Source organism: Pseudogymnoascus verrucosus (genome assembly GCF_001662655.1).
Source record: "Pseudogymnoascus verrucosus strain UAMH 10579 unplaced genomic scaffold scaffold_21, whole genome shotgun sequence".
In the NCBI taxonomy this organism is placed as follows: Eukaryota; Fungi; Ascomycota; class Leotiomycetes; order Thelebolales; family Thelebolaceae; genus Pseudogymnoascus; species Pseudogymnoascus verrucosus.
In genome coordinates this window covers 367,503-391,614 of record NW_017263672.1, presented here as the reverse complement: position 1 = coordinate 391,614, position 24,112 = coordinate 367,503, and the positions used below count along the sequence as shown (strand labels likewise).

General features: G+C 46.5%; 11 protein-coding genes across 11 annotated transcripts; 6 read left to right on the top strand and 5 right to left on the bottom strand.

Annotated features, from left to right (window-relative positions):
- The first annotated feature begins 201 nt into the window (after positions 1–201).
- On the top strand, positions 202–2,926 carry VE01_04224 (uncharacterized protein). The gene is made up of 6 exons (XM_059463599.1): positions 202–617; positions 700–1,380; positions 1,459–1,548; positions 1,601–1,693; positions 1,817–2,621; positions 2,692–2,926. The coding sequence occupies exons 1-5, from the start codon at positions 364–366 to the stop codon at positions 2,604–2,606; spliced, it is 1,908 nt and encodes a 635-aa protein (XP_059319713.1). The 5' UTR covers positions 202–363; the 3' UTR covers positions 2,607–2,621; positions 2,692–2,926.
- VE01_04223 (uncharacterized protein) lies at positions 2,892–5,047 on the bottom strand (the record flags this gene model as incomplete). Its single annotated transcript, XM_018273698.2, has 4 exons — positions 4,683–5,047; positions 4,227–4,625; positions 3,260–3,927; positions 2,892–3,211 (listed from the first exon to the last, which is right to left on the bottom strand). The coding sequence occupies exons 1-4, from the start codon at positions 4,838–4,840 to the stop codon at positions 2,892–2,894; spliced, it is 1,545 nt and encodes a 514-aa protein (XP_018130554.1). The 5' UTR covers positions 4,841–5,047.
- Positions 5,048–5,300: 253 nt separating this feature from the next.
- VE01_04222 (uncharacterized protein) lies at positions 5,301–6,918 on the top strand (the record flags this gene model as incomplete). The annotated part of the gene is made up of 4 exons (XM_018273697.1): positions 5,301–5,741; positions 5,792–5,915; positions 5,969–6,090; positions 6,220–6,918. The coding sequence occupies 4 exons, from the start codon at positions 5,301–5,303 to the stop codon at positions 6,916–6,918; spliced, it is 1,386 nt and encodes a 461-aa protein (XP_018130555.1).
- A 76-nt stretch (positions 6,919–6,994) lies between these two features.
- Positions 6,995–8,028, bottom strand: VE01_04221 (uncharacterized protein; the record flags this gene model as incomplete). The annotated part of the gene is made up of 4 exons (XM_018273696.2): positions 6,995–7,102; positions 7,220–7,300; positions 7,353–7,460; positions 7,540–8,028. 4 exons carry the CDS (start codon positions 8,026–8,028, stop codon positions 7,016–7,018), a joined length of 765 nt encoding a protein of 254 aa, XP_018130552.2. The 3' UTR covers positions 6,995–7,015.
- A 502-nt stretch (positions 8,029–8,530) lies between these two features.
- On the top strand, positions 8,531–10,917 carry VE01_04220 (uncharacterized protein; the record flags this gene model as incomplete). Its single annotated transcript, XM_018273695.2, has 6 exons — positions 8,531–8,671; positions 8,724–9,122; positions 9,170–9,422; positions 9,473–9,667; positions 9,716–9,913; positions 9,966–10,917. The coding sequence occupies 6 exons, from the start codon at positions 8,531–8,533 to the stop codon at positions 10,901–10,903; spliced, it is 2,124 nt and encodes a 707-aa protein (XP_018130553.1). The 3' UTR covers positions 10,904–10,917.
- A 194-nt stretch (positions 10,918–11,111) lies between these two features.
- Positions 11,112–12,017, bottom strand: VE01_04219 (uncharacterized protein). Its single transcript, XM_018273694.2, has 2 exons — positions 11,596–12,017; positions 11,112–11,505 (listed from the first exon to the last, which is right to left on the bottom strand). Exons 1-2 carry the CDS (start codon positions 11,831–11,833, stop codon positions 11,156–11,158), a joined length of 588 nt encoding a protein of 195 aa, XP_018130401.1. The 5' UTR covers positions 11,834–12,017; the 3' UTR covers positions 11,112–11,155.
- Positions 12,018–12,185: 168 nt separating this feature from the next.
- On the top strand, positions 12,186–14,400 carry VE01_04218 (uncharacterized protein). The gene is made up of 3 exons (XM_018273693.2): positions 12,186–12,807; positions 12,864–13,236; positions 13,521–14,400. The coding sequence occupies exons 1-3, from the start codon at positions 12,333–12,335 to the stop codon at positions 14,380–14,382; spliced, it is 1,710 nt and encodes a 569-aa protein (XP_018130400.1). The 5' UTR covers positions 12,186–12,332; the 3' UTR covers positions 14,383–14,400.
- Positions 14,401–14,512: 112 nt separating this feature from the next.
- Positions 14,513–15,699, bottom strand: VE01_04217 (uncharacterized protein). Its single transcript, XM_018273692.2, has one exon. The coding sequence runs from the start codon at positions 15,647–15,649 to the stop codon at positions 14,723–14,725; it is 927 nt and encodes a 308-aa protein (XP_018130390.2). The 5' UTR covers positions 15,650–15,699; the 3' UTR covers positions 14,513–14,722.
- A 137-nt stretch (positions 15,700–15,836) lies between these two features.
- VE01_04216 (uncharacterized protein) lies at positions 15,837–17,512 on the top strand (the record flags this gene model as incomplete). The annotated part of the gene is made up of 3 exons (XM_018273691.2): positions 15,837–16,368; positions 16,481–17,180; positions 17,231–17,512. The coding sequence occupies exons 1-3, from the start codon at positions 16,004–16,006 to the stop codon at positions 17,510–17,512; spliced, it is 1,347 nt and encodes a 448-aa protein (XP_018130397.1). The 5' UTR covers positions 15,837–16,003.
- An 834-nt stretch (positions 17,513–18,346) lies between these two features.
- VE01_04215 (uncharacterized protein) lies at positions 18,347–20,489 on the bottom strand. Its single transcript, XM_059463598.1, has 3 exons — positions 20,362–20,489; positions 20,172–20,307; positions 18,347–20,061 (listed from the first exon to the last, which is right to left on the bottom strand). Exon 3 carries the CDS (start codon positions 19,445–19,447, stop codon positions 18,407–18,409), a length of 1,041 nt encoding a protein of 346 aa, XP_059319711.1. The 5' UTR covers positions 19,448–20,061; positions 20,172–20,307; positions 20,362–20,489; the 3' UTR covers positions 18,347–18,406.
- A 141-nt stretch (positions 20,490–20,630) lies between these two features.
- On the top strand, positions 20,631–23,764 carry VE01_04214 (uncharacterized protein; the record flags this gene model as incomplete). The annotated part of the gene is made up of 4 exons (XM_059463597.1): positions 20,631–20,929; positions 20,994–21,418; positions 21,471–22,566; positions 22,621–23,764. The coding sequence occupies exons 2-4, from the start codon at positions 21,322–21,324 to the stop codon at positions 23,762–23,764; spliced, it is 2,337 nt and encodes a 778-aa protein (XP_059319710.1). The 5' UTR covers positions 20,631–20,929; positions 20,994–21,321.
- Positions 23,765–24,112: the final 348 nt, after the last annotated feature.

The window sequence follows — 24,112 nt, the reverse complement described above, 5'->3', positions numbered from 1 at the left end:
TATTAATTAGCTCGTTGAATATTTGTATCGACCCTATGTGTGCACCCTTGTTTTATGTTTGAGCTGGAGTCGTGGGACTCTGCTCCATCTGGACCAGAGTGGGTAAAGCGAGTTTCTCCACTTTACCCCACCTCGCATTCGAGCTTGGCGGAGCGTGAACTGGCAAATTTTTCGCGACCACAAATATTTAAGTTGGTAGTAACGATTTTGTGAGTCTGTGGAGCATGGCGGTCGGTGCTCTGCAAACATATCATCCCAGACGTACTCTCTATCTTCTTGCTTTGGTTGTGCCATAGGTTACCACCCCGTCTTGTCGTAGTTATAATTGACCGCCTCTTGCGCAACAAAGTTTCTCAAGACAACATGGAAGAAGCGTCACCTACTTCTCGCCCTTCTAAAGCTGCACGCATTGGAACGCGTCGCGGAGCCTCCGCGATGCTTGCGGATCAGATTTCGGAGACATCTCGACCTTTTAGGCCTACCATACGGGGTCCCACAGCTTGTGAAGTATGCAGGAATAGAAAGACTAAGTGTGATAACCTAAGACCAACATGCAGTTATTGTTCCAGGGTCGGTGCCACTTGTTCTTATCTTAACGATGACGAGGCGGCCATTTTGTGTGTTTTCCCTTTAGTAGGCGGCTTTACACTGCCTATTCCAACCCCTACCAACCCTTGATACCTTTACTTACTTTATTAGACATATCAACGGCGTGCCTCAACTGCTTCAGGTAGTTGAGCATATTAAAGATCTTTTCCAGCACCAGCAGGTGCAACAATGCCATCAGCAAAACTTGTTACCTTCACCAGGCGCCTACGAGGATATTCAACAGAATTATAGGCCTACCTGTCGTCATAACTATTATAAAACTACCAAATCTGATGAACGCCTGCCTGAGAGAGATACGAATCGCCTTCTACAAAATATTTTCCCCACAAACCTTCGTTCAGTGCTGAAGTGGAGAGTCTTTCCACAACCATGCCCACACTCGATAGCCATGGTCGATGACGATATTAGTTACCCACAACAAAGTTCGCTGCCTAGTTTAGAATTATGCGAATTATCGAGGCTAGAAGCAAAATACATTGCTTGTGTCCATGCCAAAAATCCGATTCTCGACCTAGTAACTCTGCATGACTTGATCTCCCAGGTAGCTGAGCATGGTCTCGACTGGTCGGCGCGGACGTGTTTGGTCTCCATGGTCTGCGCCCTAGGAGCCATTTCGGAAGAGTATACCCATGCATACACACCAGACAGGATTTCGGGGTCCTGTTTGCCACATGATGAGGCATTCAAATACTGGGATATTGCAATGAAGCGACTTGGATTCGTCATTGGACAGAATAACATAGAATCTGTACAATGCTTATGTCTAACGGGGTATGTATGATCTGATCACTCTCTCCTTTACAGGAACTACAAAATAGTATCTTGTTATGACAACTAAAGCAGCAACAGAATTTGGTACATGTGTAACATGCAACCTTTGCAAGGATGGAAGTACTTCGCTCTTGCGAGTAATACTTGGTACTCTATGACTAACTCAAGGTGCTATATTCCGGTCTTGCCTCGTCTTACCCATGCTGACCTTTTCATATAGACTTGCTTTTATGGCAACTGACAATGAGTATGGACAAGAACAGTCGTTGACCCGTGAGCAAAGTCTATACTTCACGTGTTTCAAATCAGAGTGGTAAGTTGGTCTATATTAGTCTGATACCATCAATAATCATATTCCTTCTATATCATGAACTATACTAAAATTTGGTCGTCTAAGCCCATCTACAGTGAAAATCCAGAACTAACATGCTTCTAGTGAGCTTACAATCGAATTGTCATTGCCAAAGTCTATTCTCGAAAGGATGGATTACCCATACACATTCCCCTTCCCACCAAACATTGACCGCGAACTGGTTGTAGGTGAGGACATCCATGGTGAGAGAAGGACTTGGTACTATTACCTTGCGGAGATTGCCTGTCGACATCTTATAAATCGAATTATAGAGGCAACTCAGTTGAAAATACTCGACCCTTCAGCAGCTGGGATTGAGAGGATGCTTAGAGACCTCGAGATGTTCGAAACTCAGGTTAATGATTGGTACTTATCCCTGCCACCGAGCATCAAGTTTCCACATCCATTCGGCACCATACAGCCATTGGAAGACGAGATCAACCAGCTTCTCCGAGCTCGCTACCTCGGCATCCGTGAACTGTGCTGCCGACCATTCGTTGAGCTCGTAATAAATAACGACTTGAGTAATATGCCATCTGAGCTTCTCGCCAAGGTCGGCGGTATTGCATCTCAAGGCTTACAGTACTGCATGTTCCGTCTTCAGGCAGTACCGCCACAGTACCGCCATCATGGTCTTTGGTTCCAGCTGCCAAATTCGACGACGTGCGCCCTAATTTTGCTGGCTGCGGATAGAGCGCGGCATGAGCTGCAACCCAACGCGATCGAACACATCAAGATGCCACAGGGGTGGCGCGAGCAAATCTTGACCACGCATGACCTTTTGGCAGGGTATTGGAAATCTCGACAAGGCAGCGTTTGGGCATACTTCCAGGTCTTCCAGTGGGCTTTAGATGGCTGTATCACATCGTTGTGAACAACAGAAAGTCGGGTAGGTACTTGCGTGCACCTATACTTTGGGGAGTATTGCTCGAATCTGTCTTGATACTGATTGGCGTCAGAAAGATTTTCCGCTCCTGTCCTGCTTTATGTGGAGATTGCGGGTCTACGAGCAGCTAATGATAGCTAAATGAATCTAAAAAATTGACGACGATATCGATGCTAAGGGAGAGTGCACTTAAATTTTATTTCTGGCGAGGAGCAAAACCGGCTGCTATATTGGCATTCGATATGTAGAATAAATAAGTAGGTGGATTTGACCTCATTCACCAACCTCTCTATCATCATTCCAATGCACTACCTTAACCATGCCCCAATTCCACGATGCATGTCTGATCTTCTTTCCAAAGATGTAAAGAGGTATACCACACAGCAGGACTGCCACAGAGATACCAGCCATAGTCCCATAAGCGTTTAAATACCCAACCTTATCAATCCAAGGATTGGTGTAGAAAGAAAGTAAGAAGCCGAAACAAGATTTCAATGCCATGGATGTAACGGTAACCTCGCCTGCAATAGGGCGATAACAGTCGATAGTGTAGACAAGGGAAACATTTGTTGCTTGGACGATTGAAAAATTTACTTTGCAAGTTAGCAGCTAGCTGGCAGAGCGCATATGTGACAACTTACGTAGTCCCAAGCCAACGGTAGGACACATCCAATGGAGTTTGTACTGGATTCCAACCCCAAATAGAACCAATCCAAGTGGCGTGGTAATCAAACTAACCACAATACTTGGTAACCTCATCTCGGGTTCTCTGAGGCCGCCATTCCGCTTCGTGAACCAGTCTGCCATCTTGTCGGTCAAATGCCCTCCCATATATATGCCAACCAGTGAGCCGACTATGGCAGAGAAAAAACAGAGACCGGTTTGCCACGGCTGAAATCCGTATGCAGTATTGTACGCTGGTGCGACGTTGGATGTCACTGCCACCAGGAACCCGATGGTGACTGACATGACGAGGGAGCCCCATAACACCGGGGGAAGAATTATCAGAGCAAGTGGCCGGATAAAAAGATGGGAAAGTTTTTCCGACGTATAGGTCCCAGAATATATTTTGAGTTCTTGTAGGTAGGACTTGCGTTTTGGGGTAGCTGGGATACTCTCGGACTCCAAATATTCACCGGAGCAGCCAGGTTTTTCCTGTGCGAGTGATGCCTCGGAGATGTTGACCATAGAAGGATCTCGGTTGTAGCTTGTTTCGGGGAAGGTTAAAAAAACGAGGAGCAGAAGAGCGCCTATTAAAGCAGTTGCTACATAATAGATGGTGCGCCAGGTGTTGTGAATGGTGATGAGTCTGGCTGTTGTTAGGAACTTTCAAGAGGACTTGATATGTAGTTTCCATATATAGTTGTTATGTTATAAGATGGGGAGGGAGCGTATCATTAACAATTTTGGGATATAGACTTACCCAGAAATAATGATACCTCCTGCAACACCACATGAAAGAGCTGACGAATACATACTATCTATGTTCAATAATTATTTCATGTTGATGGGTTGGGATTTGGACTTACCCCATAACAGCTCCACGTTCATGAAGGAAGAATACTATAATAATGAGCCAGTAATCTAGCACATGGGGGATAGATTAACTTTCCGTCAGCAATAGACAAAGGGGCCATAGTCTCAGCAGCGCCAGCAGAAAACCCCATCAATATACGAGCAGCCAAGAAGCTAGCGTAAGACGTTGTGAAGGAGAGCCAGAGCGCAGTGGCAAAGTACAAGGAAAAGCTTGCGAGGTATATGGGTCGTCGTCCATACTTGTTAACTAACGGCATCCACAAGATATTGCCGGTGCCTTGGAGTAGTGCAGTGGTAGTAAAGAAATAAGCAGTCTTCGCAATTGCACCAGGCATGCCAGCTCGGCCAGCTGTAGGGAAAAAGTCCATCGCAGTTTCAATAATAGAGACGGTTGGCCCAGCTGCGAGGAAATTGCACATAAACATTGCGATACAAATCAGGGTCGCCATGTAGTACTTCCTTCTCTGGCTCCTAGTACATACATTAATGAGCGCAGTTGAATTGATATAAAATAGATGCCACACGTACCAGTTTAGGGGATCATTGGGATCCCGTGAAGGAGTCGGAATAAGGATGATCTCATTGGTGTGCTCGTCGCGCTGGCGGACACTCCCAAGGGTTTGGATTTTCGTAAGTGGTTCCTTGGCTCCATCATTCGTCCGAATGGGTTCTGTTGTACCTGACATTGCGCAGGCTTGTCGATGGGGCAGCAACTACAGTGCTTTTCGGTCTAGGTGTAAGACGATCTTCCGACTAGATAATATAGGCAACCAAAATAAACTTTAGTAAGGTAATAGTTCATGGGGTCTAGGCCACCGAGAACTCGGGTGATGGAATGAGTATTTAAGTTCCAAAGTGAGTAGAGAGGTAAACGCGTCTGGGAGAAACTGGGGAAGCTCACTAATGCCGAGTCGAGTTACCGCACCCCGCACGATCGGAATGCGGGGGATTATTGACAGGGGGGTTCTAACGAAACTGTGGGGTGTGGGGGAGCCGATCTCGGAAACTCACAGTATGGGCCCCGAGGCTCTAGGATTTGACGATTTCATCCCATTAGCTGCAGAAAGCAATTAAAATATCTTAAAAGGACACCTCAAGCAATTGATTTTCATCATATCATTTATACTGTCAGATTAAATCCTCACAATGGCAACTCCCGCAATGTTCATCACCTGGAGAGATTCCGCCGACGCCAATGTCTACGAAAAAGAACGTGTCGATCGCGTTTTTAATGCCATAAAACCGAATCGGTATCCACGAGCGATAGTTAAAGTAACCCACCCATCGCATGTGCAAGAAGCTGTTCAATTGGCAAATCAGTTACAATGCAGAGTATCGGTGAGGTCTGGGGGTCACAGCTGGGCAGCATGGAGTGTTCGTGATGACGCAATTCTCATTGACTTGGAGGGCCTGAACGAAGTTGAGCTTGATGAGAGCAAGAGAATCGTAAAGGCGTCACCAAGTACTACAGGAATTATGCTCAATGAAATTATTGGAAAGAGGGGCTTCATGTTTGGGGGTGGGCACTGTCCTGATGTTGGGATTGGTGGTTTCTTGCTGCAAGGTGGAATGGGGTGGAATTGCAAGGTACGACTCGTTTACGGAACTTTCAATCATTTAATAACGGAGAGATCTAGAATTGGGGATGGGCTTGCGAGCAAATCGTCGGCCTTGATGTTGTGACTGCTGCTGGTGAAATCCTACACTGCAACGAGACTGAAAATGCAGAACTTTTATGGTGTGCTCGAGGTGCTGGGCCAGGTAAGATTATATCTGGTACCTTAATAGAACTGTTCTTTATAACACGACTACAGGGTTTCCAGCAATTGTCACAAGGTTTTATCTAAACGTCCGCCCGAAGCCTGCAGCCATGTATAGGTCTACATTCATATATCCGATCTCTGAGTATAAAATCGTGATGGATTGGGTTATTAAGGTAACAACAATTTCTTTGTTACTCCTATTACGCCACTTATCCACTTTCGTATATTATATACACGCATACTCCATTCCTTTCCTTTTGGTTGACATAACGAAACATTCTGGACCTAACAAAATCTTCTAGGCCTCACCCACATCTGACCCAGGCAACGAAATCGTAGCCGTAAGTCTCATACCCGAAGGAATTGACGAAATCTGTATAATGGTACATATTGTCACATTCCAAGAATCTGAATCTGCAGCCTGCGAAGCCTTGCGACCACTAAACGACTCTCATCCGGCTGGAGCCATAGTCGAAGTTATATCGCAACCTACCAGCGTCGCCGATCAATACCAGGACCAGGCCAAGGCAAATCCGTCAAATCATCGCTACTGCACCGAGAACGCGTATATAAACGATGATGTGGATGTGACTGCTGTATTGGAGAAGGCATTTACAACACTTCCCCATCCGAAGAGTTTTGCGCTTTGGTTTTCAATGGCTCCTATGAGTAGAAGACCATTGCCAGATATGGCGTGCACTATGCAAAGTGACCACTACTTTGCATTGTATACGGTTTGGGAGAATGTAGAGGATGACGTGAGGTGTAAAGGGTGGGTTAATAATATTATGAAGGATGTCGCACCGATGTCTAAGGGTGCTTATCTTGGGGATTCGGACTTTCAGATCAGGACGACGAAATTTTGGACAGATGAGGCAGCGGAGAAGTTGATGAAACTGAGGAGAAAGTGGGATCCAAAGGGAACGGTTAGTGGGTATCTGGACGATGGAGATATATCTGGGACAAGAGGATTAGATAACCAGAATTGGTCTAAAATCTAATTTTAGAGATCATAATATCAAATTATTTACTACACTATTTCTCATTTCGAATACATGGCGCAGGTAAGTGTTGAGCATTGAGATATATAGGCAAATACTATAGAGACCACCCAGCATCTATTACCGCATTTGCACCCGTCACACTTCGGCTTCTTACAAAACATAAAACCTGTTCCGCAACATCCTATATTGGCTAAATCAGCAACTAATCACGATTTTTCAACACGCACGAGTCAACGAGTTCTCAGAATTGTTGAATCGTGGATAATTTCGACAAAAGAGCGAAGGATGGATAATTTACCTCAACCGTAGCAAATCTTTTTAATTGAGCTTTTGCCATCGCTGAATCAAGCCGTTCTTGAGGAAATTTTAGACCCCAATCCTACCATCCATTAGTTTTCAGCCAAAAGCGGTAAAATTTATGCGAAACAGACTGTAAGGAGGATTCCAGGGGAAACAGAGTTCACCCGTATTCTAGGACTGCAAATCACAGCCAAAGATTTAGCTAAATGGATCTGTGCTGCTTTTGTAACAGAATATGCCTATAGATAAACTGTTAGTCTAGTTGAATCTCTAAATATAGACAAAGAAATATAAACTACGCATTAGAAATTCTCATACCAACGAACTACCGCTTGGTCTCACTCCAGCCAAACTCGCCGTGGTGATAAATACCCCTTCACTCTCATCGAGGTATTTCTTGGCGGCACGCATCAACCACAGATGACTCTTCACATTCATATTCCAACATTTATCCCACATCTCCTCATCGACATTATCATCTAGATCATTGAAATCCTGTATTGCAGTCCATCCCCCATTACTGAAGACAGCATCCAATTTTCCCATTTGCGATACGGATTCTGTGACCAAGTGTTCGATGTCGGACTTTTTAGACAGATCCGCACGAACCGAAACGAAATTCTGACATTCTTTGGTCTTCGATAAAGGAGAGATCTGGTGTAATTGTTCAATCAGAGTATTCGCACGTGATTCATTAGTAGAATAGTTGATTATCACTCGCATGCCAGCTTTGGCAAAAACTCGTGCGGTGGCAGCGCCTAGGCCAGCAGAGCCGCCGGTTATGAGGACTACTAATGGTGCTGACATGAGGCGTGAGTGTCGTAGGAATAATTATCAAGTTCATTGTCTCGAATATGATTAGACCATTATCCCCATCTTCTGTCTTCAATGTCTTTTCAAAACCAGTGTTTAGGCCTACCAGCCGACCCGGAGCCGACAACACGCAAGCGTTGCCGCGGCCGACACCACTAGCCCCATGTTCCTGTCCCCCACATTCCTGCCGTCGCCACGCGATCCCCCACAATCCCGATGACTGTAATTGTTCTAGCCTTTATCAACTTGAAGGACTGGTGCCTGACGTTGCATGGGCGTCCATGTGGAGAGCCGACGGGAATGGCAGGCCACCCCGGTGCCCGAGTATTCATAGCCTGCTTGAAAATAAATTACTAATTAAAGACCGCGTCCATCTGTCTCTCATCACATACGAGCAGAATATAGCACACTTGACCCAATCTTGCTCTGCAATCCTTGAATATTTTAAAGTACAGGAGCGATGGCGACCAAATTCTATAACGCCGCGAATACCACCATGGCTGTGGTAGTGAATGGCGACACTGGCGGGGTTAACGGAGAATGCAGCCGGAAGGGTCTTGATATTGCTATTGTAGGCGCTGGTATTGGTGGGCTAGGTGCTGCCATTGGATTACGCAGGGCTGGGCACAATGTCTCTGTAAAGTCCCCACATTGACATGTATCAACCCTCCTATACTTACAGTTTATAGTTGTATGAACAATCCCAATTCGCATCAGAGGTCGGTGCTGCAATTCATCTTGCTCCAAATTCTAATGGTATCCTGCGCCGTTATGGCATCATGGCAGAGGAGTTTGGTGCTGTGGAAATGTCGCGCTTGGCTGAATACAACGAAAAGGGCGTCGAGACAAGAAAGGTTGACCTGAGAGAACAGAACAAGATATGGCAGCATCCATGGATGTTGGTGCACCGTGTTAAACTACATGATAAGTTAAAGCAGATCGCGACTGGAAAGGATGGGAAAGGAAGACCTGCAGAGCTTCACTTGTCGAGTAAGGTATTGGCAGTTGATACAGAAAATGCGACGATCACGTTGGAAGGGGGAGACAAAATACAGGCAGATTTGATATTAGGGGCAGATGGCATATATGTGAGTCTACTTTTAGTCTAGCGAATTGTTGCTGACGATGCATACAGTCTAAGACCAGAGAATGTATTACCGGGCAACCTAACAAGCTCTTTGGGTCAGGAAAAGCTGCATTCAGATTCCTTATTCCCCGAAAACTTGCCAGTGCAGATCCCGAGATAAAAGGACTGCTCGAAAATGACAATGAGTTGGTTATTTGGTACGGGGCCGATAGACGTGTTGTGGTTTACCCATGTGATAATAACGAACTACTAAATTTCGTCTGCATTCATCCCGAAGGAGAATCACAAGGTGGCACTACTGGTATGTGTTCATTCTTAGCCTCTACTAATGAAGTTGCTAATATGAAGAAGAATGGAATAAGCAAGCCTCTATAGATGACCTTCTGAAAGTATACCGAGACTTTGATCCAAAGTTACTATCACTTTTCAAAAAAGCCGATCCAACCAGTTTGAAAGTTTGGAAGCTCCTGGATATGGAGGTCATGCCAACATGGATCAAAGGGAAGATGGCAGTATTAGGAGATGCCGCACATCCTTTCTTACCACGTAAGATCTTACAAGAATAAATGTACTTTTGTATACTAACCAGAACAGATCAAGGACAAGGTGCAGGAATTGCCTTGGAAGACGGAGCCACTTTGTCAGTGGTCCTTCCCTTAGGCACTCAACCTGAAGAGGTACCAGAGCGACTTAAGCTCTATAAGCAAATTCGTTATGAACGCGCAAACAACATCCAAGATTACTCTCGACAGGCTGGTGTTGACTGCGTGGATGGAAAGCCTGCTATTGATAGTTTGTCACCCACTCTCCCACGTCTTGTCATTGCCTTACTAAGAAACCATAGTGATGAAATACACAGCTTACAACTTTGGCCATGACGAGTTTGACAACTCAACAAACATTTTCCTCAAATGGCGACGCGCCAAACATCCGGAACTCTACTACCGCATGCCGATTGCGTTCGGCCCTGCACCTGGCCCGAGACAAGACATATGGGGCAACCCCAGGTCCAGCCTAGATCAAACGTTCCTTACGGCATCTATCAAATTTCGAACCTCCGCAACATTTCTGAAGAACCTGTTTCCAACCGAATCGTTTCGCTTTAAGTCCCCTGGTTCCGTGGCATATGCGAGTTTCTCGACTACTACTCTGGGAAACATGACATGGTTAGGTGGTGGCGGGTACAATCACTTCGGATTATACATCCACGGAGTCCAATATACCAAGCGAGATGGGACGATCATTGACGGAACATACATGCCCCTCCTATTCGAAAGTTTAGCGGACCCAATAATATCTGGCCGGGAAGACCTAGGAATGCCTAAGGTATACTGTGCAATCGATATCCATCGTCGATCCGAATCATATCGTATGCAGGCGTCGTGGCAAGGCGCTAAATTCTGCGACTTCAACCTTGAAGGTCTCTTAGCTACCGATCCAGCGACAGAAATGGGGACAATAGGCGGGGAGTCCGACTACGGAATCCTGACATACAAATATATTCCTGCGGTAGGTAAAGATATGAGAGGAAAATCAGACTGTGAATATCCAATCGTGGTCCCTCATGAAGAAGAGTCGAAAGTGGTGCCATCGACGGTCAAGAGCGTTGCGAAGCCGGCAAAGGCTAGCGTTAGCTTTGACAAGTTGGATTTGGATGCACTACCCACATTACATCATATTGTGACTGTGCTTGCAGATATTCCAATTTACGAGGTCGTGGGTGCGAAGGTGGTGGAAGGTACTGGGGTGCCGGATGTTAGTACTGCGAGGAGAATCGAGTAGGATTTAGTTCAGACAACGGGCATAGCTTTAAAATTAAATAACATGATTTTCAAGCTGCAAATACCTTTACATTTTAGCGGTTCATATAACGTTAACAAAGCCAACAAGAAGCGAGTTAGATTTCAATTTGATAGTAAGGCTGTCCAACGAGGTTTCTCGTACACGTGGCATTTGTCACATGAAGATGATCACAATGGCCTTTAAATGGGTGTAAAGCAAAAATCGATTTAAATCTTTATGAAGATATTTCCATCAGTTCCGACTCTTAGGAACCTGTAATCCACCATAATCCTCCCCAAGTTCCTGGCCAGCAATTTCTAATGGTTTACATTCCTGTAAAATATACAACATTCTAGCCCACTTGCCCTCCGCCCCTACATTTTTCCACGCGTGTATAGTGCCACGCTGTATGCTCATATCACCACGCTTCATCAGTCGAGTAGCACCTTTATCAAGGATGAGTTCAATTTCGCCCTCTAGCACTACACCATAGTCGAGCGAGACGGTACGGTGCATGGGCGATGTCGCGCCTGGTGGCAAGTCCACCAGGCGCAGAACAGTGCCACCAGGGATCATTACACCAGGAAGGTTGTGTAGGTAGTCTAAAAGTTGTACCAAATTAGCAACACAAACCTGACATACTTTTCATCTCATCGCAGAAAATAATAATTCGTGTGAGATGGGTTGCATACTGGAATATACATTAACATCCGCATTGTCATTTAACAATACCGGTGACTCGTTCGTTGCGTAGCATAGCGAAAAGATGGCATCGTTGGGTATTTGCTGGAAAGGGATTTCCTCCGGGAGTGCTGTACTAAAGATCGCATTTCCATCACTGTCATGGTCGGTGATGAAGCGTTTTGGGTGAGAGAGACCACGAGTAGAAGCTGGTGGTACGTCTGTTGATGTTGGTGGCGGTGGACCCATGGTTAACAACGAGGATGAGGAAGATATTCTAAGATTGGAAATGTAGAAAGAGATCTTAGTAGCTGGTGTTAAGAATAATAAAGTCGATTTTTATGGAAATTATAAGGACTCGGGAATTCGATATATGAGTAGTCTCTATATTAATACATAGCGTGTTTCGGATGATAGCGATGGGGAATGTACGATATCGCACTACAGTACCCATGAACCATCTTGGTACAATACTATCCAGTAAAATGATAATGGTTCGCATTTCCAAAGTAGTTTTCGTTCGGCTCGGCCCCTCCAAGTTAAACCCGACATGGAAATTTCCCAGCGAACCCGAAAAAGTCCACCCCCACACCATTCCGACCCCACATCATTTGTAGAGGGGTTCAGAGGACGTCCAGTCCATACCAGCGCATTATAATAAGATAAGAGTATACGATCGACTGATTCCCAGACCATCTCTTCCTCCCGATACAAAGAGCAATTGTGACAATACAACTCTATCGACTAAATGGCGGAAACCAATATTATTAGAGACATCAAAGAAGTGCACAGAGACGAGGAAAACAGCCTCATATTCGAAAAAAATGTCTCAATCCCTCTTAAAAAGTCGGATTTACCTGTCCGCTGTAACGTCTATCTACCTCTAAGTACCGAAAATGGCAATAAATTCCCAGTGCTGGTTACATACGGACCATACGGAAAGGACATCCCTTACGCCACTTTTTTCAAGGGCTCGTTCAACGAAGTGAATCCTGAGCATAAAAGTAAATACAGCGCATGGGAGACTCCAGACCCCGTGTATTGGACTGCGCGAGGCTACATTGTTGTGCGTGCTGATGAGAGGGGTCTGGGACAGAGTCCAGGGTTGCTGGATACGATGAGCCGAGGAACCAGTGAGTGTTTCTTTGATGTGGTCGAATGGGCTGCAGAGCAAGAGTGGAGTACCGGAAAGGTTGGTTTATTAGGGATTAGTTATTATGCCGGTACGCTCATACCCTCCCAATACTTTTATTTACTCAAGTGCTAAACTCTAGGCTAGGAAGTCAATGGCGAGTTGCTGCGCGGAGACCAAAAGGTTTGGCTGCTATAATTCCTTGGGAGGGAATGTCGGATTACTATCGCGATCGATGCCGCCACGGTGGAATACTATCCAATAAATTCGTCGACTTTTGGTGGAACCGTCAGGTTCTCGTGAATCAATACGGCAAGCCTGGACGTTCAAAACTCACATTCCCTCCAGATGGGCCTGGTGCCCGTGGCCAAGAAGATACCATTGAGGGTGATTTATCAGAAGATATTCTTAGGAAGAATCGCATGGACCAAACTGAAGACAACGAAGCAAATAGATTCAGGGACGATGAGTACTATGCCAGCAAGGAATTCAATTTAGAGGATATCGAGGTTCCACTACTGTCTGTGGCCAACTGGGGTGGTATTCTTTTACATTTGAGAGGAAATGTCGAGGGTTATGTGAGAGCGGGCTCAAAATTCAAATATTTGCGCTTCATTACCGGTCGACATGACCTCCCATTCTAGTCGGTCTATCCTCTTCTTTCCTCTCTGTCCGAGCAATCTAATACAAGCCGCAAACATATCAACCCAATTTGAGCGGCTAATAGTGTTTTGATTTCATCTCCAACCTCAACCCCTTTTCGTACTTACAGGGAACCAAGGGCTAGCTAACAGTGTTGTATAGCTACCATAATGAAGTCGAGATCCAAAAGTCATTCTTCGACGCCTTCCTAAAAGGCCAAGATACCTACGGCTGGTCCACACCAGGAAAAGTCCCGCCTGTAACTATAACCATTCGCAAAGGCAACTTGGGATTTAACGATGCTGTTGCAGAGTCCGCATACACTAAACGCACCGAAACCGCATGGCCACTCCCTCACACTCAATACACGAAATACTTCCTCACATCCAGAAAGGAACTATCCACGACTCCCTCAAAGGAAACAGAGGAGGTAAAGTTGACTTATGATGCTTTAGGATCAATAGATGATTTCCACGGTGTCAGATTTGAGACCAGGCCGTTTGAGAAACAAACGGAAATAACGGGCCATGTTACTGCGCATTTAAATGTCAGCATGACTCCTGATACCAGTGAGGACGCTATGTTGGAGAAAGATATTGATCTTTTTCTTACACTTCGACACATCGATCCTAGTGGGGAAGAGGTGTTGTATACCGGTACAGCGGGCGACGGTGTCCCATTAACCAAAGGCTGGTTACGCTGCTCGATGCGAAAAGTTCACGAAAAGCACCCGAGACACAGAAGTTACTTGATACATCGAGAATATGTTTCTACAGATGTGGAACAAGTCAAAGCAAGAGAGGTGTATAAGGTGGATGTCGAGATCTGGCCAACGAATGTCGTGGTTGAGAAGGGAGGGAGAATTATGCTTGAAGTAGCCAGTGGAGATACGCAGGGTTGTGGGGTCTTCCAACATAATAGTGAGGCGGATAGGCCAAGGTGGAAGTTTATGGGGCAAAATCACCTGCATTTTGGAAGGGAGTTGGAGAATTATGTTACTCTTCCCATTATACCTACAGCATAGAAAGTTGCCGAAAATGAGAGCGACGTTACATATTATTTTTGAGATAGGTATTGCTTCTTGGGTGATAAAGTTGACGAAGAAGATATTTTTCTAAAAACAGAATACCATCGAGCTTATATATTTTTGTATTCGGTAATTTAACTATGAGCAGTACCTTATCCGCATCCAGAGGCTGTCCTAACCCGACGCTTTCTAGTTTGCATAGTTACTCAAGTTGAGTGTTTCTCTCTTACTACTGTCAGCTCTACCTTTGAGCCCATGCTAATGCGGTTCAGGCTTAACAAGTTGTTATAATATGCTTCGATGTTTATATCATATGCCAGGTAAGTAATCTATATAATCAATCAATAAATAACCCCCCACTTGCTGTCAAGTTGAGCCCATTAATCCAACTGGCCCTAGGTTCACACAGAAACCCTACCGCGAACGCAATCTCCTCAGGCCTCGCCATGCGCGGCCCTACGGGCGTTAGGTCAAGAGTAGGCTGCATTAATTTCATGAATGATTCTCCCGCCGCCGCAAAACCCTCTGTCATAGTGGGTCCCGGACTAACAGAGTTGACTGTACATCCATACTTTGGCGGCAGCTCTCTAGCCCAGCATCGTGTAAAGGAATCCACCATCCCTTTCGTTCCGGCATAGATCGTCTGCATAGCAGGTGCTGCGCGAGATGAAATGCTATCGATATTGACGATCCTTGAATCCGTCTTGGAGAGATGTGGTAGCGCAGCTTGGGTAAGAAGGAAAGTACCTCTGCCATTCAGGTTTACAAGTGAGTCCCAATGTTCTATAGTTTGTTCCTCGAGCGGGAGATTAACAGCAATTGCCGCATTATTAACAAGGATGTCAACCTTCCCAAATTCCTTCACTGTGGCGGCGACGAGGGTTTGAGGACCGTCAAGTGTCGAGATATCCGCGCACACAGAGATTGCTCGAGACGTGAGACTGTTGGCCAACTCGAGTGCTTGTGTCTCCAAAGCTGGAAAAGGGTAGTTGATGACTATGTCGCAGCCGCGTGAGGAAAGTTCGCGTGCAATCTCAGCTCCTATACCGGAACATGAACCGCTAATAATAGCAGTCTTGCCTGCAAGCGTCTGGGGTGGTAGAGGTGATGTGGTAGAAGCCAAGGGTGATGTAGTTATTGAAGTCATTGTCTGTTGGCGGTCGGCACTGTAAAGGCCAGGTGAGGAATGATGTGGAAATATGTGACTGAGACCGTATGAGCTAGATAATATAAGGCCCTTGCTTTGAACAATTCTGGGGATCATCAGCGGGGAGACAACCAAGTGGTGTCTCGGTTGGTGTCCACATCTATCCGATATTCGGCAATATGGGCAAAAACAAGACCCGAATTGAATGGTGATTTCCGATTGGTATATACTCAACATGAACCCCGCATAACCCCGCATAAATCCCCCGCACATCCCCCGCATAACCTTCCGGATAACTTGTGCACGATAATCCCGATATGAAAATGATCATGATCTATGATTAATATATTTTATTGACCCTGGCTTCAGATCGATATATAGCTCAAAGTCCCCTAAAATTATCCCCATCGCTTCAACTCACGTCGGTTTCTATTCAGACATCCACCCACCCAATACATCAAAGCACTCAAGATGACCCATTATTTAAAGACAGGATCTCTAAGCACGGCTCCATCAAGCAGCAGCGCACCAACCAATGTGCCATCCGTTGTCAGCTCAGTAATCGAGGATATTCGCAAAAATGGAGACTCTGCCGTCCGCTCCTATTCCGAAAAATTTGACAGGTGGTCGCCTCCTTCCTTCAAACTTTCTGCCGAAGATATCGAAGATATCATTAGAAGTTTACCAGAGCAGGTAATCAAGGATATCAAGGAGGTGCAACACAATGTGAGGACGTTTGCTCAGGCACAGAAGGAGAGTTTAAAAGAGTTTGAGCTTGAGATTCATCCAGGAGTTTTCTTGGGACAGAAAAACGTGCCAATTAATTCCGTAGGATGGTAAGTTATTTCCCATTCTAATACACTTTGTTGTTCATAGATGGCAATTCCTTTGCGCCCTACTCCCAACTATTGTGAGGTAATTAAGAGATTATTACTAACAGCTTTCTAGCTATATTCCAGGCGGTCGCTATCCACTCTTAGCCTCTGCTCATATGACTATCCTCACCGCCAAAGTCGCCGGCGTCCCTCACGTAATGGGATTTACGCCCCCGATCAACGGCTCTATTCCCGCAGCTACAGTAGCAGCCATGGCCATGGCAGGTGCGGACGCAATATACATTCTAGGTGGCGTGCAAGCCATTGGTGGCATGGCAATCGGTACTGACACAATCCCAAAGGTTGACTTCATTGCTGGGCCCGGCAATGCCTTCGTGGCCGAAGCTAAACGCCAATTCTTTGGCGCGGTAGGCATCGATCTTTTTGCAGGCCCAACAGAAGTCCTAATAATTGCAGACGAGTCCGCAGATGCATTTACTGTGGCGACGGATTTGTTGAGCCAGGCAGAACATGGGCCTGATACGCCTGCTGTCTTAATTACGACTAGTGAGAGTCTAGGCAAGGAGGTAATCAGGCTGATTGACGTGATTTTAAAAGATATGCCGACCAGGGAGCTGGCCGGAACGAGTTGGAGAGATTTTGGAGAGGTGGCTGTAGTAGGGAATCTTGATGACGCGTACAAGTTAGGAGATACATACGCTTCAGAGCATGTACAGATCTTGACAAGGGAGCCGAGGGAAGCGTTGGAGAAGATGACGAATTACGGAGCTCTGTTCTTAGGAGAGAAGACCTGTGTTAGTTATGGTGATAAGGTGAACCCCCATATGAAACAAAGAAGAAAGCAAAAACTAATGGGAAATAGGTCATCGGGACTAACCATGTACTCCCAACAAGAGGCGCTGCACGATATACGGGAGGTCTGTGGGTTGGGAAATATCTTAAGACTGTCACTTATCAAGAGGTAAAATCAGCCAAGGCGAGCGGCGAGTTAGGCCAATTATGTGGACGCGCTGCAAGAGTGGAGAACTTTGAGGGACATGCTAGGTCGGGCGATGTACGAGCCCATCGCTTCTTAAATGATCAATTCGAGTGGATTGATATTGCAAATCCGGGGACCAGAACGGCCTCAGGTACAAAACTTTAGGCGGGTATTGTAGATCGTTTGTAGCTACCCATAGATATCTGAATAACTATTTTCCACGCCTGTTTCGTTTAGTTTCTCGACCTGAAGTGGTGCTCTATCTTTATTGAGCCGCTCCGCCATTATGGTGATGTGGGCAGCATAACCAACGTCAAATTCCATTCAAAGCTGACAAAGCTCCACACTGCTTTCAAGGAAGAATCAGAAATGAGCAGTTGGCGAGCATAATGGTACTAACCGTGGTAAATAAACCCCCAGTACAGTGCTTGGAAAACAAGGGCTGCAAAAGAACTGTCGAAGCTAAAATTTCGGAGTCTGTAGGATTATAAAAGTTGTAGAGATAGACAGGGAGGGGAGTGGAGGGTTGTATATAGTTAGTGTGCTGGAGTGCGGAATATATCTATTGGATCGTACAGCATACATAACTTACGTATAGTTAGACATAACCTTGTTCCTTTAAACTACATCACAGCCATTATTGACGTTCGTTGTTAGCATTCGTCATTCTCATATTCATTCAATACAATCTGCAACTGCGAATTATTCATCGGAAAGGCCATAACATCCTCATTCCCAAAATAAATCTCCTCACATATACAACTTCTAACTTTCGCTCTGGGGACTTTCAAATTATGGATATGGAAGGAACTACTACCAAGCCAGCCTCGGTCGCAGCTTCCTCGAGGCTTTACAGCTGTAAATATGGAAGGTATGATTATCAAGCAAGCCTCAGTCGCACCTTCCTCGAGGCTCTCGAGTTATAGATATGGAAGGATTGATTAGTAAATAAGTCTCAGTCGCAGCTTCCTCAGAATTTTCGAATTATAAACACGGAAGGTATGATTATCAAGCTGCATCAGTCGCAGCTTCCTGAAAGCTTTCGCCTTTCCCACCTATCTAATTCTTAAAAGTAACCGTCTTACTCCTGACCCACTCCTCCAATCCTCCACTCCCAAACCTGCCATAACCTGAGCATTTTACCCCGCCATGTGGCAACATCGTCTCATCATGCAGCGTCATCCCATTGATATGCACTGCACCACTCTCAATGCACTTTGCAAGCCTCAGTCCGCGCCTGAGGTCCTCCGTGAACACTGCTGATGTGAGGCCATATGGGGTATCATTCGCGATCCGTACCGCTTCCTCCTCGGTTTCTACCTCAATAATACTCACCGTCGGGCCAAACGACTCTGTATTATACAATTCCATCGCCTCCGTCACTCCCTTCACAACTATTGGTGACATATGCGTCCCCGGTAGCTGATGATCTTGTTCCACGGTCCCAGTCAGCACCTCTGCCCCCTTCCCGACCGCATCCCTCACGAGTCGCATATTCCTGTCCACAGCCGCCCTATTTATCAACACTCCCTGCTTGGTAAACATATCGACCACCTTCTCTCTGTATCTCTCCTCAAACGCCGCCGCGACATCTTTATGCACCAAAATCTTTTCTGTGCTCATGCACACCTGTCCACAATGCATAAATGCGCCCTTCGCACACTCTGTCGCGGCAACTTCCAGATCCGCATCCTCACATACAATCACAGGCGCTTTGCCGCCCAGCTCCAGCAAGACGGGTTTTAGGTGCCGACCTGCGGTCTCGGCGATGATGCGCCCGACGACCGTAGAGCCCGTGAAGTTGATTTTCTGGACACGCGAATCGGCGATGAGGGCTTCTGTGATGGCAGCTGCGGAGGAGGTAAAGTGCGCAATGGTGTTTAGAACGCCGGCGGGGAGGCCGCCGAGACGAAAGCAATCGGCAATGGCCCACGCGCAGCGCGGGGAGAACTCGGAGGCCTTGAGAATGGCAGTGTTACCTGCGGCCAAGGCATAGGCAATAGAGCGGACGCCAAGGATGTAGGGTGCGTTCCTAGGATATGTTAGTCGTGATGTGGAGGATATTCGGGAGAGGAAAGGTGGGTAAGTATATATCTGCATTTTGTCCAGAGAGGAGAGGAAAGAGGAAGAGATGGAGAGAGGAGTACCATGGAGCGATGCCTAGAATGACACCGTATGGCTCCTTATACACGATTGCGCTTGTTCCCGGATTCCCTGTTATCGGCGCATCGCCTTTCAGACTTGAGATTCTGCCTGCGATATCTTTCAGGATATCCGCTGCAAGTGTGATGTTAAAGTCGGACCAGAACTCGCCTGCGCCAGTTTCATCGATCATATATCTCAACAATTCCTCGTTTCTACTCTTGAATATTTCAGCAGTATTAAGAAAGATGTCGCGTTTTGCAGCTGGGGGGAGGTCGCGCCATTCCGGAAAGGCTGCCTGGGCAGCGGTGACGGCGGAGAGGGCGTCGGCGACGGAGGCGGAGGAACAACGGTGAATTAGAGACCCGTTAATGGGAGAGTGGACGTCGAAGGCTGGGGATAGGATGACTTCTTTGCCATTGATTTGAGCAGGGATGGTGTATAGTTTCCCAAGTTCGCCGTTCACAGGGCCGGTGAGATGGCTAGTGGAGAGATTCATTGCTTTTGTAGGATGCGACAGAACCGTATGAGTATTTGATTCACAGCAGATGAAACAGAAATAGCACGAAGAACTGATAAAGTTAGAGAGGAAATTCAGAGTGAGAGGGCGGTTGTTGTCTTGGCCTCGACAGAAAGAGGAAATTAAAAGAGGATAGGGGGATAGGAAGGATTCGAACTGCACCTTTACTCTTTTCACGGGGCTCTACGATTGTATAGGTTCGCAGGTGATAAGCTCCACAAGTGTCACTTACTCACAACAATAGGTTTATGGTCTTAACCCCCGGGGACAGCCATGAGGCTTACTGGTCTCCGTTTCACTGCCCTCGGGTTAGTGGACCACACCGAAGGATAGTGTACGTGTTTATACATACACCGTAGTTACACTATTTATGTGCTGCATTCGCTCAATTGTGTCGTTATCACTTTCAGTGTTATTTAACGATAATGTATCAAGTCTCTCAAAAGGGGCTTGGCGACCTGGGAAGGTCGTGACCAATTGATGCGTCATTGGCTGAAGAGCACATTTCCCCAGACTTGGCAAGTTTACTATATATGGCTTAGTTGCCCCCAACCCCGCACCCCCCACATTCCGACAAGTACCCTCTAAATTCCCTTATATTCCGCATCTCCTCCACAACTTCCCGGTCCTCACATCAAAATCCCTTCGCAGCCATGAACTCGACCGACGTAACAGATCCGGATCCCGATCCCGACAGTAATCAGCGAGGCCAGAATCAAGTCCAGCCCGGTCCGTTTAAGTGCAATGTCTGCCAACGGACATATGCCAGGATAGATCATCTTGCACGCCACTTCCGTTCCCGTAATGTGACTCTCGAGAGCCTCCGCTCCAGAAAAGATTTGGTGCTAACCACAACAACGTTTAGATACCTCCGAGAAACCATATCGATGTGAGGCTTGTTTCAAAACTTTCAACAGGCCGTATGTATTAAATATAAATATGTCATTCTTCTCTAATCAGTGCACGTATCTAATCTTCTCGTAGTGATTTATTAAAGAGACATGCACAAGCTCACACCGACAACCGCCAGCACCGCAAAACATGCCCGTCTCGCCCAGGACGTGTGTCGCATGCATGCAAGGCTTGCGCAGCTGCAAAGCTGAAATGTAAAGAAGAGAAACCTTGCCAAAGATGTGAAGCTAAGGGTGTCACTTGTGAGTATAACGAGACAGACGCGACAGTTAATGGATCGTGGCAACTATCTAGCAGCTCTCACGATACCATACAGCAAAATATTGGTAATCCTTCGTCTGAGGATACATTTGCTACTCAGTCTGCGAATGAACCAAGACAGCCTCAGGAGCATGATATCATGGATTATACTTCGGGCAGCAATCTAGTTCTTGGTGAATTGGCTTCGAGGGGAGGTGAACATGTTATAGATCCAGCCCAGAGCCACAATAGAGATGGTAAGCTTCCTCGTCTGAAGATAAAGTGTTACCTTTCTGATATATTTCCTAGACATGTCTATGTCATTGCCAATGGAAACCTCCCTATCATCAAACGCATTGATAGACTGTGACGAGAGCGAATTCGCCGATTTCTTACGAGAGGTCATGATGCCGACCACGTTAGAGCCATTCAATGGCCAACAACCCGTCTCTCAGGGAACCGACGCCCAGTCAATGGCCCTCAGAGATGTCTTATCTTTCGGCTTGGAATCTAATCTCGAACTCAACGATCAAGATTACACCCTCATGGACTTTTACCAAGGAAAGGCCGTCTACGATACAGCCTATGTCAAAGAGGTCATCGACATATCATCCTTGCAATATGAAATGCCCACACCACAATCAAACGCACCTACAGAAAAGGTCGCAGAGCGTCTTGCGCTAGGCATTGAGGCTTTTCGCAAATCACTCTGGTGCTGGACGCCCGTTCGCGCAGACACAGGATTAGTTGAGCAAGAAAATTTTACTCTACATCCTTCCGAGATGAGCAGTCCTGCAGCACATTTCGCGGAATCTATGCACGTCAATACTGAGAGTCTCAATGCCGCGGGTCGCGACAAGATCATATCTATGGTGCTAAGTACATGTTTGAGGTCATCATTCACAAAAGTCATGTCTAGCTTCCCGTCTGTAGAGTTACTGGATAACCTTCTGCATTGCTTCCTCGCATACCATATCATGCAGTCAGATACTTGGATCCACTCACCGACGTTAAAGATTGGGGGACAGAATGCAGAGCTATTAGGTAGCATTGTTTCAGCGGGTGCCGCTCTTTCTACATCTTTCACTATTCGCAAGCTAGGATTTGCAATCCATGAAGCTGTGAGGAGATCACTTCCGGTAGTTTGCGAGGAGAATAACTCCATGACGCGTGACCTTGGCCTGTTGCAAGCCCTGGCCCTGAATCTAGATGTTGGGCTTTGGAGCGGTAATAAACGAAAGATGGAATTGGCAGAAAGTCATGCACTGACGGTCATAACGATGTGTCGACGAGCAGGTCGATTTTTGAGATCGAACTACGTGGCTATTATTCCCTTGGAGGGTGATGAGGGTGAGGCTTTAGAGAATAAGTGGAGGAGTTGGGCGCAGCAGGAATCCTTTAAGCGGTAGCTATCCCAGCCTACATTACGCTCCAAACTAAATTTGCTAATATCTGACAGACTCGTCTTTCACCTCTTTATCCGTGATGCCCAAACCTCAATCTCGCTCATGAATCCCACCATAATCTCTTACGCCGAGCTCTCGCTCCCCTTACCGGAATCCCGCAACCTCTTCCTCGCCCGCACAGCTGCCGAGTGGAAATCAACCTACCTCACTCAAACTTCTTCCATCAACTCCAACGAGCGCATCCCATCCTTACAACAATGCCTCCATGACATATCTCCTTTAAACAGCCCCTCTGTCAAGGCAGCCATCGACTCTGCCCTATCTCATTCTATCATCGCTTACGGAATCTGGGGCCTAATCCTAGAATACCGCCAACTAAACTCGGTTGCAAAGGCATATCCATCAATACGCCTCTCCTCGAGCTTTTTAGTGCTTGGACACCGCCACCAAGAACTACGCGAGCTATTAGAGCCTTTCTCCGCCTCATTGCCCGAGCCGGGGCCAGGGCGAAAAAATCAATCAAGCATAGCACTCCAATCCAAACTGTTAACGGAGCTCCTCATCACCAATCTATACGTATCCTTCGATAGCCTACAAGTTTTCGCTGGCAGGGAAGGCGAAGAGGAAGCCCGACGCGTCTATCCCTCTCTCCAACAATGGGCTGCAAGCCGTGAAGCCCGAACCGCTGTGTTTCACGCCGGGCAGATCGTCCGCTATGCGAAGTTACTGAATAATAGAAGGGGTTTGCAAGGAGGATTGCGAGATTTCTTCGCCGTCGCGGTATACCACTCTGCGCTCACATTCTGGGCGTTTGGCGTCTTGAGTCTAAGGCCGAACGCCCAGCATGACCAAAATGAGTCTGAGCTACCACTCGTTGGAGGTGTAAATAGCGTAGACGAGGCTGGTGATAATTCTGGGGAAGAGCTTGTCCGGTTAGATGTGGAAGAGAGTTCATTTACGAAATCATTCATTGCGCTACAACGTGGGATACCGTGTTTTTTGGTCTCTGAGGCTGATGGGTGTACGTCAGAGGAAATCGCCATGTTGCGTGAGCCGGGGAGTGTCATGAACGCCATTGTTAAGATCTTGAGGGGCGTGGTTGGTGGAGACGAAGCGCCGCCTCCACCACTAGTGGAGAATTTAAGCCAGTTAATAAGGGAGCTGGGGGCTGCGGCGAGAGGTGTAATAGTTAAGTGATATAGATATGGTAATAAATAATATGCCACTTCTCATTCCACAACTAGAAACGAGACACGAAGTATGTTTCGACAGCGCTCGTACAAATCCTGTCACTTTCAGCAGCATAAAATTGGCGGCTTTTACAAGCACGAAAACTTGATTTTACGGCATTTAGCTCTCTATCCGATACCATGTACTAATTATAGAAGTATGCTCAGTGATACTACCCCATAAAACGATGTAGGAGAGATGAGCAGCCACAAGAATTCCGACAATAGACCCCCATACTTTGGGGGTAAGTACGGAATGTGGGGGAATGTGGCTAAACGGATGGTCGGCCCCACATAAATGTCTCGCCACATTATA